Raw genomic sequence first — 18,310 nt, 5'->3', positions numbered from 1 at the left:
TGGAATTTAAAAGGTTGATGATCAATATTGTTGATAAATACATGCAAAAAGATGAGTCTCAGTTACAAGTGGCACAAGAAAAGGTGGCGGTGGGGTCTCTTCATCATGTATTGACTCGGTCCAAAGCACTTCACGTTGACTGTCCTATTCTTCCATTGCTGCCGCAACCTAGCAGTAGTTTTATCATTATTGCATGGTGAAGCTAAATGTTGGAAGTTGTGTTGACAATGCCAATTACGCATTACATCAGCATTTTCTCTCTCAAGTCTCCCCTCTCTGAAATATCCTAAAATATTACCTTAACTTCATCAGCCAGAATCCATGGTGCAAAATGGTATAGACATGCATATTCAAATGCAGAGATATGCAAACAGGCAGAATACGGCACTGCAGTTGGCAACGTCTGTGTAAGACAACAAGTGTTTGATGCAGTTGTTAGATCAGTTACTGTTGCTACAATGGCAGGTTATCAAGATTTAAGATAGTTTGAACGTGGTGTTATATTCGGCACATGAGCGATGGGACACAGCATCTTCGAGGTAGCAATTAAGTGGGGATTTTCCAGTGTGACCATTTCACGAGTATACCATGAATATCAGGAATCCAGTAAAACATCAAATCTTCAACATCATTGCAGCCTGAAAAAGATCCTGCAAGAATGGGACCAATGACAACTGAAAAGAATCATTCAACGTGACAGAAGTACAACCTTTCTGCAGACTGCTGTAGAGTTCAATGCTGGGCCATCAACAAGTGTCAGCGTGTGAACCATTCAACATAACATCATCGATATGGGCTTTCAGAGCCAAAGGCCAATTCATGTACAATTGATGACTACCTGACACAAAATATTACAGCTTGCCTGGGCCCGTCAACACTGACGTTGGACTGTTGATGACTGGAAACATGTTACTTGGTCAGAAGAGTCTCATTTCAGATTGTATTGAGCAGATGGACATGTATGGGTATGGAGACAACCTCATGAATCCATGGATCCTGTATGTCACCAGGGGACTGGTGGAGGCTCTGTAATGGTGTGGGGCATGTGCATTTGGAGTGATATGGGACCCCTGATATGTTTGGAAATGACTCTGACAGGTGACATGTACATAAGCATCCTATCTGATCAGCTACATACATTATGTCCATTATGCATTCCAACAGACTTGGGCAATTCCAGCAGGACAATGTGACACCACATACATGAAGAAATGCTACAGAGTGGCTCTAGGAACACTCTTCTGAATTTAAACACCTCTACTGGCCACCAAACACTCCATACATGAACATTATTGAGCATATATGGGATGCTTTGCAATGTACTGTTCAGAAGAGATCTATACCCCCTCATGCTCTTAGGCATTTATGGTCAGCCCTGCAGGATTCAGTGTCTCAGTTCCCTCCAGCACTACGTCAGAAATTAATCAAGTCCATGCCACATCGTGTTGCAGCACTTCTGCAAGCCCGCAAGGGCTCTACATGATATTAGGCAGGTGTACCAGTTTCTTTGGCTCTTTGGTGTAGAGCGAATTCAGTCACATCAAATGTCAGTAGAAAGAAAACGAGATGAAGACTAGTGAGACAGCAAGTAAGAATATAGAACTGAAGTAAAACTTACTAGGAAGGAATGTAAAATTGAGGGATTTTTAGCACTGATCTTATGGTTTTTTTTACAGGGATTACAAATTTATGGTGTAGAATCATGAGAAACTTAAAAATGGAGAACAGAAAATTCAATTCAGACTGATATGAAAATAGAAATCTGATCTAACCATCTGAAATTACATCCTCGTGTAATTAAATGAAGCATATCTAATGAGTTTACTGAAAAAGGTGATATGCTATCGTAAGTCATACCATGGTTGTTCAAAGCCCATCCAGCTATCGAGATTTAGTTTTCTGTGAGTTCTCAAAATTGAATGGTGTAAATGTTGGTCATTTCCTTTGAAAAGACATGGCCAATTTCAGTCCCCATGCCTTCCCAATTGGAACTTGTATTCTGTTTCCAATGAAACTGTCATTGACAAGATGTTAAACCTTGATTAACCCCCCAATGAGTTAGGAACTAAAGCTAGAAAAGATTCACAATATTATTCATTTACAAATAACATTTGATTGAGACTGGGAACTAAACATCTGAAATAGACATAAAAATCAAATTCGTTCAGAAAATCTTGTTGGGCATCAGCAATAATAACTAGTGATAAATGTCACAGATTAATACTCATCAAAGTGGAGGAGGAGGATTACATGTTAAAAAATAAAAATGTTTATTTAACTCTGATGTCAAGTACAACATTTTTATTGGTTACAAAACTTAATATCTGATGTTAATTAATTAAATGCATTATTTGAATGACTTTCATTTTTTAATGCTGGTGGGTATAATAGAATTTGAGCAGAATATGTTTTGGAAGCTACATTTACAAGGGTAACCCAGGCTTAAATTTGACAACTTATGCAGCACATTCCAAAACAGGCATCAAATTGGCTTTTAGAACAGACTCTTAACAGCCTGTCACTGCACATTATTTTGCATCCTTGACAACTGGACTGCAGAAGTCATAACTCAGTTGCTGCATGTTGCTCTGTGTTGCAAAACATACAGTTTGAGAAGGTTACAACTCCAGGAGGAGATATTTTTTAACCTTGAAATTCTTACCTTTTTTTGTATTCTAGTGCAGAAGATGGCATTTCTTCGTTTCATTGGTGCATTTGTGTCAACAGATGAAACATGAATGAACACATTGAAAATAAATAGAGTGGTCATTTTCTTCAGAATCTTATAAAAAGTAATCTCAGCAAACTTATTCTCAGACAAATGTTAAGCTACTTGGTGACAGAGTTGTACAGCATAGGAAATTGCTATCCTTCTGAGAATTTGGGGTTGGATGTCAGACAGGTATACTGTAACTATTTTTACTTTGTGTTGGCTGTTGAAACTGCACATTGACAATGACTTTGCAAGGAAGGGACAGAGAACAGGTGAGGACTTAACCTAAGAAATGGTGTAATCTCCCATGAACAGCCTGACAATCAAACAAAGCCAAGCTTTGTAATGCCTACTAAACCCACAATGTTTTCTGTTGTGTTCACTAGTGGTGAATCTGCACTTTAAACTGTTATTTTTAGAAATGAATAAGAATTTTTTAAACATTAAAAGGTCTGTACTCTAGAAACTGGAAGGGCCAAGTCTACCCTCTTTCCCCCATTGCAGATGCTCATTGCTGTAGTATAGATTATTAACTAGCTGTCAGACTAAAACATTTTCCCCAATAATGCCCTGATATATTTATAGACCGGCCACATGATTATACTAATTTTGTCCTGCTAGTTGCAATTGTTCATGGTCAAGACCACACTTTGCTTTCGTTAGTAGAATAATGAATAAATAAACAAAAGATCCAAGTAGTAGAAAGTGAGAGCAAAACTCTACTGCCTAGTTTGTCATTTGTTTCAAGTTTTGACTGTTTAACATCAGATTAATTATTTTGTTGGGGTAAGGAAACCCCTCTGTTTTACAAATCACATTTCTAGTTCGTTGCGTGGGGGTAGACGTGTGGTCTGAGGTTATGGTTTGGGCGGCTTCCCCCTTTGGAGGTTCGAGTCCTGCCTTGGGCATGGGTGTGTGTGTTGTCTGTCCTTAGCATAAGTTACTTTAAGTTAAATTAAGTAGTGAGTAAGCCTAGAGATTGATGACCTCAGCAGTTTGCTCCCATAGTCCTTACCACAAATTTCAAAAAAATTTCTAGTTCTGAATTTACATGTATACTTGTTTTCCAAGTATCTATTTGAGGTTTTTGAGTGCTAATAGGTATATGTGGTGTTATTGTTCCATGTTTATTGCTCGTATTTAAACATGCAGGGATCCAGATCACGCCAAATGCATCCATTCTTTGGAAAGAGCTATATCAACCTCAGAAATAAATGCGAATTCCTGTAGCAACAAAGAGTGATTAAATTTATAATAGTAAGCTAGGTATTGGATCTATCTTGGATGTGTTTTACCTGTTTCGCTGCAGATTTTATTAGTTTCTGTTTTTGTAAGTTTTACATCTATTTCAATAAGTTTTCAGTAATAGGTCCTTATGATGAGGCACATCACAGACTGTGAACTTCAAGCAGAAAGAAGGTCTTGTAAATAATAGATTTCTGCTATCAGTCGTCCTTTTTATATTTTATTGGCAGATCTAGATTTCAGCTAGAAACTAGCCACTCTCAATGCACTATCATTTTTGATCAATGCATGCAATGCCTGTTGGTCGGGCTTCATCTACCGTTCATTGAGTACTGTATTCAATGAACTGTGGATGAAGCCTGACCAACAGGCATTACATGCATTGATCAAAAATGATAGTGCATTTAGAATGGCTAGTTTCTAGCTGAAATCTAGATCTTCCAATAAAATTTAGAAAGGACGACTGATAGCTGAAATCTATTATTTGCAAGTCAATATAACAGTCGCTCCGTGCAACAACCTTCTGAATGGAAGGTAACGTGAGAAAGAAGACCATTAGGAACATATTGTGGCTATAGAGTTACTTTTTTAACTATAAATTCAAAACAGTAATTTACATTGTCATGTAAGACAAAGACTATATTATGAGACTTTGTATCTATTTTAAGAACATTACCGCTAACTGATAAAATACAATTTTCTGCCAAACAGTGAAAAACCAGTACAAGGCAGCAGTGTGAAAATTAATGACGAATGGCAGCTTTACATCAGTCCAGTTACAGCTTTACATGCTGGGAATTACACATGCTCTGTGGAAAACATATTTGGGAAAGATGAGATTACATATTATGTGACAGTTCAAGGTAACTTAAGAAATATATATCTACTTTTTGGATGTGTTGAAAATTTTCTATTTGTTTTAATAATGATGTATCTTGGTGTCTTTTTCATGCACCATCAGGAAACAGAAATAAGGGAAGTAAGTATTTTCCATTTTGCATTAACCTTCAGTTTTTTAATTGCTAACTACCAGCTGTACTGCTTGCTCTGCATCATTACTTACAGGTAATACCTCATTTAAAATCTCCAGGGCTCATCAGTACTATTAACATAAGCAAATAATGATCATTTGTTAGGGACTTGACTAGGAAGCACTGGCAACTTTGAGGTTCATCAGTTTCTTCTGGCATATTAGTTGGTTGAACAATGCGTGTGTGTCCTGTCTGTTCATAGTGTCAAATGGACCTCAGATTTTGGTCTTCAGAAGGCTAGAGCATACAAGGTTCTGTGCTATTGTGGCAAAACATTTGTTGAACAAACAGTTTGCACCATTGAAGGTAACTGATAGCATACTAGTAGCACACTCAACTGATGTGTCCTGACAAGTTGGCAGTCACAAAGCACTGTTTGTCTGGGACTCACATGATTACAGCATCACGATTTTAGCACAGATGTCAAAATACTGGTACACTGTCATTACAGGTACACACCAGAGGAGTTTCACAACTGGAACTGCAGCTGTAGTCCCAGCAAGGCTTGATTACCAGCAATGAGTTCAATTAAGAAGGAATTCAATAAACACAGCATTCAATAAACACAGCAAGCTGGTGGCCGGGGCAGATGGAGTGCCTACATACATGCCTCCGTAGCCAGGGCCCCACACTAGGTGTTCCCAGTCACAGTCACCAACACAATCACCTCTTTGGCATTGAATGTGAGCCTTTGGATGTAGATTACATAGGGAGTGCTCAGTGGAGGGAGGGGATGTAATGTAAGTTGACCATGCTATCCCAGGTCATTTTGTCAGCTTACCTAATTATGGCAACATGGCTCTTCATCAAAATATTGTACAGCCCAGTGAACCAGTAGTAAAACTGGCGTGTTTTGATCTGCTAGCAACAATAGTTACGATGACATGGCTTTCACCTTTTCTGGTAAATCAAGCTGAAATTTCTGGGCATTGTGCAGCATATGAGAACTTACACAATTGGATGATGATGTTATTTATGAGGTTCTCAGGGTCATAGAGATGCCTAAAGTATCACTAGTAACCTTTCCTCCCAGTGAGATGAACTCCTAAACAGTTACACAGACTGTTTACCAGATAATGAATATTCAGTAATCTTTTTTGAAAAGTGATCTCTTCATAACACACTGAGTATGGAAAAGAACAGATATAGTCACACTGTTTTGATTACAATAATGATGGAGAAAAAGAGTATTGTGTAGCACAACTTTATCATACAGAAAGAGGACGCGTACATTTAGTACATTTAGGAGAAAAAAAACTGGATTAAATTTTATTATTGGAAACTGATGTTGCCCTCAGAAGTGGTTTATCCACAGCTGCAGATCAAGATTTAGGTTTTCCTAAAGCTCGAAAGCTGAATACTGAAATTCCGGTTGAGAAAAGACAGAGAGAAAATTCCTATCCTGAGCTTGCATTCCACACCTAATAGCATCTTTCTCAATCGACTGTTATACCCTAATCTTTCTTCGTACCATCATTTGGAAACAGAAGTAGTTGTTGCATGTTATAGAAATAAGTAAGTGTTCACATCAGTGATAATCAACTACAAAAAGTTAACCTTATGACCAGCTCCTTACAAACTTATAGCATTTGACTGTGATGATGTCCATGCAAAAAAAAAAAAAAAAGTATGTAAACCATTACTGTTTTAGGATGTTTGTTTGCTAGAAGATGGTCATTTGACTGAAACTAGTCCATTAATAAAATACTACTTAACGGTTTTTGGTTGAAAATGTCATTCATCGACTGTATCAGGGCTTCATAAGGACTGTTGGCCCTTAGGTCGTCTATTGCTGACCTTCCATGTTGGCAGACTGCTGTACAGTTACAATCACCTCTTATATTTTTCTCTTATTGGGAAGTAACTGAGTAGTTAGTATGTGAGTTTCTCAAAGCTGTATAGTTTTTCTGCACTCATTATCATGTTCTTCATTAACTTACTGCTCAGACTTGCAGCTGTCTTTGTAGACTCCAAGCATGTGCAGCATGCCAATCACACTCTGTGTGTGGCTTGTCACATCTGTGATTTTGTTGCTGCTTTTGTTGGTTACGTAAGCCTTTGAACACACAATACAGATGCTAAGTGGCAACCTTAAAAAATACGTCACTCTGAACAGACACACTTGATATGCAGTTATTGTTATATTGAGATTCACAAAAAGAGGAATGATTATTATGTAATATGGGAACAAAGACTGCATGAGTAAAATTTTGCTGGTTTATCAGATGGATAACAACGTAAACGTACACGAATTGGAAGATATACAATGATAGCACTTGGACTTGAAGCTTATCTATTCCCACTACTGTTATTGTCATCTACATCTATGTATATACTCTGCAAACCACTGTGAAGCACATGGCAGAGATTACTTAGCGTTGTGCAACATGTTTATGTACCATCCCAATCCAACTGAATATGGAACATGGAAAGAATAACTGCTTAAATGCCACTGTTTGTGAAGTAATTGGTCCAACCTTATCTTCACAGTCCTTAAGAGAATGATATGTAGAGGGCTGTAAATATTCTTTCAGTTCTTCACTTAATAACAGCTGTAATTTGCATAAATACACTGTGAGATAGTGTGGCAATTGATTGCACTAAAACACTTTTATATGTCTTGACCACAGTATTTATTCATGTACACATTGTGGCTTTCTCCATTTCCAAAGGCTACAGTAAGTCATCAGTGAGAAAAGATTAAGGTAATACTAAAAGATGAACATTACACAGTGAAATAAAGCACTCACCAGAAATATATAATATCATTTGTGCATATGAAGTCAACCTTAAGTAGTGACGAGCAAGTACAAATTGATTTTACAGTACAGTGATAGTGTAAAGTGAAGAAAGCTACTAGGTGGCATTGCAGTCATAATGATTATGATGCATCACAATTTTTCAAATATAAAAATATTCTGCAATTAATGAAAATAATAAGCATTAACAGCTATATTTCTTTTGTCTGTCTATTACATAATATAGTTAATTTTACATTATATAAGTCAATGTAGGAATTCAGTGCATTTAACCAAAACTAGTTAATGCTAGTGTATAACAGTGGGTGACGTAATGGAAAATTGTTACAAAATTGTAGACTGTGAATGATATGCAAACCAGCATCTATGGAAGAAGTTACACAAGGCCAAAATCATTGATAAGAAAATGTACATAAATATAAAACAAATTATGATGTTATACACAAGTCAGAAAGTAGCAGGTATTTAAAAATGTGTAAAAAATTTAAAAAATTATAGAAATATATACAATAAAACCTAATCAGCAACCAATGTAAAACAATCAATCAATCAATAAATCTATTTATTCATCTGTTAACAATATACATCGTATGGATGTAGTCAATTACAATATAGTTTCTTATCTTTAATTTGTTTCAAAAACCTGGATAATAAATACAAATATTTTATATCAGTATATATAAATAATATTACTTTTACATATTCAGATATTCTTCAATGCTATAAAAACTGTGTGTTAGTAAAAATTGTTTAAGATCTACCTTGAATTTATGAAATTCTTTAATTTTCTTTATTGTAGAAGGCAATGCACTAAAAAGTATTTTGGGCTGTTAGTTTACACTTTTTTGGTAGAGTGCTCTTTTGTGGGTGTCTCTGTGAAAATCATCCCTGTTCTCTGTTTCATGGTTATGAACCTGATTATTTAATGTTGAAAATTCCTGGTGAGTTTTCAGAAAGCATACACATTCATAGATGTATAAGCTAGGAAGAGTCATTATTTTAAATTCTTTAAATATTTCCCTGCATGACACTCTGCAAGGAACCCCTTTCATTATTCTAATAACCCTTTTTTGAAGTTTGAAAGCTTGTTTTGGCATACCTGTATTTCCCCAGAAGATCACACCATATCTAAGCAAACTGTTCATGTAAGCGTAATAGGCACACAGCAATGATTCAGTGTTGCAGCATTCCTGAAGCATTCTTAGCACATAGCAGCATTTACTTAATTTTTTACTCAAAACTTCTAGATACTTTTCCCATCTCAAGTGCTCATCGACCCATATACTGAGGAATTTCATGTATTGAGCTTGTGCAATAACATAGTTCTCTAACTCAGCTTTTACTCTTCTTCTAGCTTTAATTTTAATATTAATGAAATTGATCAGTACCGTTTTATCCTTATTTATGATCAAATAATAATCACTAAACCATTTTCCTGTCTCATTTATTATCCTAGAGGCACTCTGCCGTTGATCATCCTCAGTGTATCCTTTAATATAATGGAAGGAAACATTCCACGTGGGAAAAACTATATATAAAAACAAAGATGAGGTGACTTACCGAACAAAAGCGCTGGCAGGTCGATAGACACACAAACAAACACAAACATACACACAAAATTCAAGCTTTCGCAACAAACTGTTGCCTCATCAGGAAAGAGGGAAGGAGAGGGGAAGACGAAAGGAAGTGGGTTTTAAGGGAGAGGGTATGGAGTCATTCCAATCCCGGGAGCGGAAAGACTTACCTTAGGGGGAAAAAAGGACAGGTATACACTCGCACACACGCACACACGCACATGTCCATCCACACATACAGACACAAGCAGACATATTTAAAGACCGTCTTTAAATATGTCTGCTTGTGTCTGTATGTGTGGATGGACATGTGCGTGTGTGCGAGTGTATACCTGTCCTTTTTTCCCCCTAAGGTAAGTCTTTCCGCTTCCGGGATTGGAATGACTCCTTACCCTCTCCCTTAAAACCCACTTCCTTTCGTCTTCCCCTCTCCTTCCCTCTTTCCTGATGAGGCAACAGTTTGTTGCGAAAGCTTGAATTTTGTGTGTATGTTTGTGTTTGTTTGTGTGTCTATCGACCTGCCAGCGCTTTTGTTCGGTAAGTCACCTCATCTTTGTCAGTGTATACTTTTATAAATATGCTAGGGTCATCAGTGAGCATCACCGTTTCTGCAATTGTCAGATGGTTTGGCAGATCGTTTATGTACACCAAGAACAACAAAGGGCAAAATACCAAAGTTCAAGGATGGGGATAGAAAATTCTTGGAAATACATTTATTATATATTCATTTCTGCTCAGAATTTGCAGTGAAAATAAGTTTCAATGCCAAAACACTGAATTTCAGAAATTTTCATTTTTTATACAACTGGAAAAATCCTTGAACATTTGTTCCTGATTAAAGATCAAAGTGATATTTTTTATTAAAAATTAAAAAAATAATGAAATGATCTATTTAGTCTTTAATTGTGAATAAATGTTTGAGCAGTTTTTTTTCAGTTGTCTAAGAAATGAAGTTTTATGAAATTCAGTATTTTGGCATAGATGCTTAATTTCTTTATTGTTTGCGAGCAGGAATGAATATGTACATACATATGCTTCCAAGAGTTTTATATCCTCAGCCTTTAATTTTCTGTTATTTTATCATTGTTTTACAACATGTTGCTAATTGGGTTTTATTGCATATATTTGTCTTTTATTTTTTATATTTTTATGTATTTTTTGAAATATTTGTATGTTTCGTGATTTGTGGAAAACATCATAAAACAAATTATATTTATTTATATTTCTCATCCTATAGTTTTGACCGTATGCACTGAACTCCCACACTTGGTTCATATAATGTAAAATTATATATATTATTTGAATATAATAGAGGGAAACATTCCACGTGAGAAAAATATATCTAAAAACAAAGATGATGTAACTTACCAAACAAAAGCACTGGCATGTTGATAGACACACAAACAAACACAAACATACACACAAAATTCAAGCTTTCGCAACCAACGGTTACTTCATCAGGAAAGAGGGAAGGAGAGGGAAAGATGAAATGATGTGGGTTTTAAGGGAGTGGGTAAGGAGTCATTCCAATCCCGGGAGTGGAAAGACTTACCTTAGAGGGAAAAAAGGACAGGTATACACTTGCACACACACACATATCCATCCACACATACACAGACACAAGCAGACATTTGTAAAGGCAAAGAGTTTGGGCAGAGATGTCAGTCGAGGCGGAAGTACAGAGGCAAAAATGTTGTTGAATGGCAGGTGAGGTATGAGCGGCGGCAACTTGAAATTAGCGGAGGTTGAGGCCTGGTGGGTAACGGAACGAGAGGATATACTGAAGGCCAAGTTCCCATCTCCAGAGTTCTGACAGGTTGGTGTTAGTGGGAAGTATCCAGATAACCCGGACAGTGTAACAGTGTGCCAAGATGTGCTGGCCGTGCACCAAGTCATGTTTAGCCACAGGGTGATCCTCATTACCAACAAACACTGTCTGCCTGTGTCCATTCATGCGAATGGACAGTTTGTTGCTGGTCATTCCCACGTAGAAAGCTTCACAGTGTAGGCAGGTCAGTTGGTAAATCACGTGGGTGCTTTCACACGTGGCTCAGCCTTTGACTGTGTACACCTTCCGGGTTACAGGACTGGAGTAGGTGGTGGTCGGAGGGTGCATGGGACAGGTTTTACACTGGGGGCAGTTACAAGGGTAGGAGGCAGAGGATAGGTAAGGTGGTTTGGGGATTTCATAGGGATGAACTAAGAGGCTACGAAGGTTAGGTGGATGACGGAAAGACACTCTTGGTGGAGTGGGGAGGATTTCATGAAGGATGGATATCATTTCAGGGCAGGATTTGAGGAAGTCATATCCCTGCTGGAGAGCCACATTCAGAGTCTGATCCAGTCCCAGAAAGTATCCTGTCACAAGTGGGGCACTTTTGGGGTTCTTCTGTGGGAGGTTCTGGGTTTGAGGGGATGAGGAAGTGGCTCTGGTTATTTGCTTCTGTATCAGGTCGGGAGGGTATTTGCGGGATGCAAAAGCTGTTTTCAGGTTGTTGGTGTAATGGTTCAAGGCTTCCGGACTGGAGCAGATTCATTTGCCACGAAGACCTAGGCTGTAGGGAAGGGACCGTTTGATGTGGAATGGGTGGCAGCTGTCATAATGGAGGTACTGTTCCTTGCTGGTCGGTTTGATGTGGACAGATGTGTGAAGCTGGCCATTGGACAGATGGAGGTCAATGTCAAGGAAAGTGGCATGGGATTTGGAGTAGGACCAGGTGAATCTAATGGAACCAAAGGAGTTGAGGTTGGAGAGGAAACTCTAGAGTTCTTCTTCACTGTGAGTCCAGATCATGAAGATGTCATCAATAAATCTGCATCAAACTTTGGGTTGGCAGGCCTGTGTAACCAGGAAGGCTTCCTCTAAGCGATCCATAAATAGGTTGGCATACGAGGGGCCATCCTGGTACCCATGGCTGTTCCCTTTAATTGTTGGTATGTCTGGCCTTCGAAAGTGAAGAAGGTGTGAGCCAGGATGAAGCTTTCTAAGGTAATGAGGAAAGAGGTTTTAGGTAGTGTGGCCGGTGATCGGCGTGGAAGGAAGTGCTCCATCGCAGCGAGGCCCTGGACGTGTGGAATATTTGTGTATAAGGAAGTGGTATCAATGGCTACAAGGATGGTTTCTGGGGGTAACAGATTGGGTAAGGATTCCAGGCGTTCGAGAAAGTGGTTGGTGTCTTTGATGAAGGATGGGAGACTGCATGTAATGGGTTGAATGTGTTGATCTACGTAGGCAGAGATACGTTCTGTGGGGGCTTGGTAACCAGCTACAATGGGGTGGCCGGGATGATTGGGTTTGTGAATTTTAGGAAGTAGGTAGAAGGCTGGGGTGCGGGGTGTCGGTGGGGTCAAGAGGTTGATGGAGTCAGGTGAAAGGTTTTGTAGGGGGCCTAAGGTTCTGAGGATTCCTTGAAGCTCCGCCTCGACATCAGGAATGGGATTACCTTAGCAAACTGACGCAGACCCTCAGCCACATACTCCCAACGATCAAGTACCACAGTTGTGGAACCCTTGTCTGCCGGAAGAATGATGATGGATTGGTCAGCTTTCAGATCACGGATAGCCTGAGCTTCAGCAGTGGTGATGTTGTGAGTAGGATTAAGGTTTTTTAAGAAGGATTGAGAGGCAAGGCTGGAAGTGAGAAATTCCTGGAAGGTTTGGAGAGGGTGATTTTGAGGAAGAGGAGGTGGGTCCCGCTGTGATGGAGGACGGAACTGTTCCAGGCAGGGTTCAATTTGGATAGTGTCTTGGGGAGTTGGATCATTAGGAGTAGGATTAGGATCATTTTTCTTTGTGGCAAAGTGATATTTCCAGTAGAGAGTACGAGTGTAGGACAGTAAATCTTTGACGAGGGCTGTTTGGTTGAATCTGGGAGTAGGGCTGAAGGTGAGGCCTTTGGATAGGACAGAGGTTTCTGATTCTAATCAACACAATCTGGAACCACAACACCCCAATTCAGTTGTTAACCTTTCCTCCAAACCTCTCTCCCAATCAGAATATTTGAAGTAGCCGGTATGGTAATACACGCACAAAAGATTGTAATTGTGTCAGTGTATCGAACTCCAAGTTCTGATGAAATAATATTTACAGAAAAAATTAACACATTAATTTTGCAGTTGTCCAAATACAAACAACATAAAATTATAATTGTAGGTGATATTAACATAGATATAAGAGCAAAGAAGAAAAATGTTATCTATATGGTTAATTCTTTGAAGTCATCAAACTATTATCATCTTAATGAAAAGCCTACCAGACAGAATGCATGTCTTGATAACATAATTAGTAATGTATATAAAGATACTGTTGAATTTGACGTAATAGAATTAGGAATATCAGATCATGCACGACTATGGCTTCGAATAGAAAATTCAAAACTCAACACTAAAGAAAGACAAGTGACATATAGACTTCTAGGAGAATCCAACGTAAACAACATGATTAATGAGTTACAGGAAATTGATTGGTCTCATAAAATTAATAATAATAAGGCAATTGATAAATGCTTTACTATTTTCCTCACAGAAATTAAGCACAGTGTAGAAAAGACATGCCCCACTGTAACCAAAAGACAACATCTTAATAATGCAAATAAGCAATGTCGTACTAACAAGTGGTACACTCCAAAACTTAAGATACTACTTCTAATTCTGAAGAATAAGTCTAATAAAAGTGATCAATACAAGGCAAATTACCTAAATATGAGAAAACTTTACAAATTAGAAATAAAAGGGGCTCAGTGCAGTGCAAATGATGAATACATTTTGAATTCCAAAAATAAATGTAAAGCAGCCTGGAATGCCATAGGCTAAAACAGGAAATTAATAACATCAATAACGAAAACAACTTCCCTATAGACTGTGATACACTCAATGATTATTTTGTAAATAGTGCCACTACCACTCCACTCAATAATTCTACCATAGATGCAGAAGCACTACTCATCCATACAAAACAGGCTAGTGAGAAATTTACTTGGACCCCTATGACCCTAAATGACATTTATAAATTGATAAACAAACTAACCAATTCCAAAACAGAAGACTATTATGGACTCAGTAATTTCATCATAAAGTGTATAGCAAAGGAAATCAAAATGCCACTTCTCTCACTGTCAAACAGAGTACTAGATGAAGCAATTTTTCCAGAATGTCTTAGGCTCACAGTTACACTGCCTATGTATAAAAAAGGTGATAAAAACCTCCTAAACAGATACAGACCCATATCAAGAGTACCAATCATATCCAAAATAATAGAAAATTGCATGCATATGCAGCTATACAGCTATTTTGAAAGCAACAGACTATTAAATGAACAGCAGTTTGGATTCAGGCCTCACCTATCAACTGTAAAAGCAACTGAAGCTTTGGTGAACAATGTATATGAAGCATATGAAAAGAGGCTGCATATATCTGGAACACTTATTGATTTAAGCAAAGCATTTGATTCAGTGTCTCATGACATGATCATTAAAAAGTTAGAATACTATGGCATTGAAGATATACCACTCACCTTACTCAATTCTTATGTAAGCCATAGGTTACAGCTTGTATATGCAAATAAACAGAGATCAGCAATACTCCCTATAAAAAGACGAATACCCCAAGGCTTGATTCTTGGGCCTTTCCTGTTCATTGTCTATATTAACGATTTCTCGAATTGTATATCATATAAGAATATACTGTGCACTGATGATATAGCACTAATAATCTTGGGTGACAATTTACAAACTGTGCTGGATAACAAAATAGAAATAATGCAAATGACTGGTCACTGGTGTCAGGCCAATCAACTGTGCATAAACAATACAAAAACAGAAGAAATAATTTTTAATCTAAAAGCTACAAAAAGTAAAAATAATGCAGTGAAACTACTTGGATTGCACATAGACCAAAAACTCTCCTGGGAAGACTACACCAATCACCTGTGCAGCAAACTAGCCTGTGTATTTTTTTTACTGTACAAATTGAGAAACAGTGTGAGCAAACAGCTATTACTCCACTCATATTTTGCTTTCTTCCATTCCCATCTGGAGTATGGAATTTTGCTCTGGGGTAATTCCTCGGGGGCTAAATGTATTTTCAGATGGCAAAAGAAGGCCATCAGATGTATACTAGGATTAGCACCCAGAGATTCCTTTAGAAACCACTTTAAATATCTCGGTGTAATGACAGTACCTAGCATGTACATATATAACTGTTTAATGTATGCTACAGAAAATCTGGACAAATTCAGCACGAGATGTGATGTACACACACACAATACCAGAAATAGTCACTTGTTGTATTTTCCTTTCTCGAGGCTAGCTGTTGTCCATAATAACTATAAACATTTGGGCATAAATTTTTTAATTAGTTACTATAATCAGCTCGTACAGCCCCATTTAATAAATTCAAGAGTGTGTTGCAAAACTGGTTAAAAAGCAGTGAATTCTATACAATTGAAGAATTCCTAGGAAATACTCATTATAAGTTTTTAATAAGTGATAAAGAAATGTTTTCAATTCTTAAAAAAGCTAAATACTTCTGTGTATGTAAGTGTTTATTGTGCTTAACTGTACTCCATTGTAAACTTTCATGAAGCCAATTGTTTGAAAAATACTATAAGGCGAATAAAAAAAAAAATCATTGTTTTCCTGTCTCAAAAATGATGATGTATCCTAATCCCCACACCTGGAATACCACCTAGTGACTTTCTCCACTTTACTCTAACACTGTAGTGTAAAATCAATACACACTTGCTTGTCACAACTTAAGGTTGACTAGATACTTTGTATTCATATTGGACAAATCTCTTTGGCTTATTATGGATGGGTGATATTATGTGTTCCTGGTGAGTGCTTTATTTTGCTGTGCACTTTACACTTTATGGTATTACCATGATGTTCCTTCACTGATACCAGTTTATGTATTTTTGCAGCTTTTGAAAGTGGCAAAAGCCAAAATGTGTAAGGTGCAGTAAATAAGCCAGGAAAATTTTAGCAATTAAATTCACTCAGAAATATGTGATCAAGACATATAAAAGTGTTTGAGTCTTCACTTAGTACTGGTTCTTGAAACATTGTAAGTAGGCTTCAGGGGTTACTGGCAGTTGGCACGAAGTTTTGTCTACTGAGCCAATATATGACGAAGGGGCTCAGCCACCGTCTTTTCTTGTGCCACTTATAACTACCTCTTATATTTTTGCATGTATTGCCGATGTACTATATTCAGGAACTGTATCAATCATCAACCTTTGAAATTCAAACACTGAGTCTCAATGATTATGCTCGGTCATAATTGCAGAAACATCACCCCTTTCCTGCTAGTGAAGTCTTGTTGGTTGGTGACTTGCTAAGTCACCCAATAGCCGTTGCAGCCACCACCCCACACAAAGACATGTAAAATGAGCTCACCTACTGGATGTGTGGAGAGGGGAAGCGACCCTTTAGCGATAGGAGTGCAGGTAGGGGTGAAACCATTTTGTAAAATGCTGAAAACGCCGTTCTTTTTGTGCAGATCATGTGCTATGACAGAAATGTCACACAGAAGCAGAATTAAGGTTTTGCAACAGCACATTTTAAAGACTTTCAAGTTCACATATGACATGATACAGTTGCAAGACCTACATACACTACTCATGTATATACTGGGCATCACACATTGTAGATTGTAAAGATTGGCAACAGTGATAGAGTCGCATGAAGCAAAACTGTAGCACCCAAGCTTTCCTACAAATTTACATTTTACACAATGTACAGAAATTCACTGGGATGACTTCTGATCAGCTTGTAATGTCAATTGGGGGAGTAAACTCATTTTTTCAAGTCTCTGTTTCTCTCATCAAGCCTAAATTCTCTCATCAAGCCTAAAATAACACTTTAATTGTGGTGAGCATATGAAGTGTGACTTACAAGAAAAGCATTAAACAATAACAGCAATGGTGACAAAGTATGTTATTAAGCAGATTTCCGCATTTATTCTTATGGTTTAACCTCTTAGCTGCTGTGAAGTTTTTGGTTTAATTTAACATGTTCATCAATTTTTGTTTTTTTTTCTGGGTGACATAAAGGATGATCGCTCAAAAACACGTGTTTTGAATGTATAATTTGTAGTCATAGCATGTTGGAAAACAGCTCCATTACCTTGTACTTAGGTATGAATTTCAATTTTTTGATAAGTTTTTACTTTCTGTTACACACCTTTGATTTTTTAAGAACTAATGAAATTCATTACCGTAAATTATTGTGTAAACATTGTATTGTACATCTGATTTCCTTCACTTAGACAGGTTTTACACAAAGTATTGGAGAGGATTGTGTTTTTTAATCATATATGTCAATTACATGTTATTTTGCTCATATTTTGTGGGGTTTTAACATTTTCGTCAATTGTGTGTTTCTTAAGTCTGGACTGCACAAAAACGTAAAATCGGGGTTTCATTGTAATTTTATTTTCCAATTATCCTTCTAATGAAAAGAAAGTGTGCCACCCACTTTACCTGTGGTTGAGTGTATATGATCATGTCTTTCCATCTCTCTACAAAGTGTTAAACCAAGGTATTTGTATGACATGACTGCTTCCATTTACTCTCTGATACTATACTCAACGATACCACCTATCTGCATAGTGTGATGTTGTCATGTCCTGGTGTGTTTTTTGCATGGGATTGAGCAACAGAGGTTTTTGGTACAGGGAATTCATTCAGTTGACCAAACTGAGGAGGGGACTTGATTGTCTGATGTAAATTCCCTGATGCGGATGTAGAAGATGGGAGGATGATGAGGAGTATAAGCACTCAAAAGAAATAATTAACATTGAAATTTATTCTGCCTATCACTGTTCCATCTATCCTAACTGAAACCCTTGTCTCAATACATGATCAAGAGAGCCTTGCAGCTGTCTAATTCCAGCCCAGCAACAACAGACTGGCACTCTTTCTGCCTCTGCCCATTCCTATTTCTGATGACGCTGTCTCGTCCTTTCTGTTACTGTCTGCTACGAATCTCTC

General features: G+C 37.6%; 1 protein-coding gene across 1 annotated transcript in view; it reads left to right on the top strand.

Annotated features, from left to right (window-relative positions):
* LOC126455442 (Down syndrome cell adhesion molecule-like protein Dscam2) overlaps nt 1-18,310 on the top strand; it is a 259,474-nt gene that overhangs the window by 139,112 nt on the left and 102,052 nt on the right. Inside the window, exons 11-12 of the mRNA XM_050091192.1 lie at nt 4,670-4,821; nt 4,920-4,937. Of these exons, the coding sequence (XP_049947149.1) occupies nt 4,670-4,821; nt 4,920-4,937 (170 nt within the window). The remainder of the gene's footprint in view (nt 1-4,669; nt 4,822-4,919; nt 4,938-18,310) is intronic.

The sequence above is a fragment of the Schistocerca serialis genome, chromosome 2, assembly GCF_023864345.2.
Source record: "Schistocerca serialis cubense isolate TAMUIC-IGC-003099 chromosome 2, iqSchSeri2.2, whole genome shotgun sequence".
NCBI lineage: Eukaryota > Metazoa > Arthropoda > Insecta > Orthoptera > Acrididae > Schistocerca > Schistocerca serialis.
The sequence above is the reverse complement of the archived record's forward strand: the minus strand, read 5'-3'. Positions and strand labels throughout refer to the sequence as shown.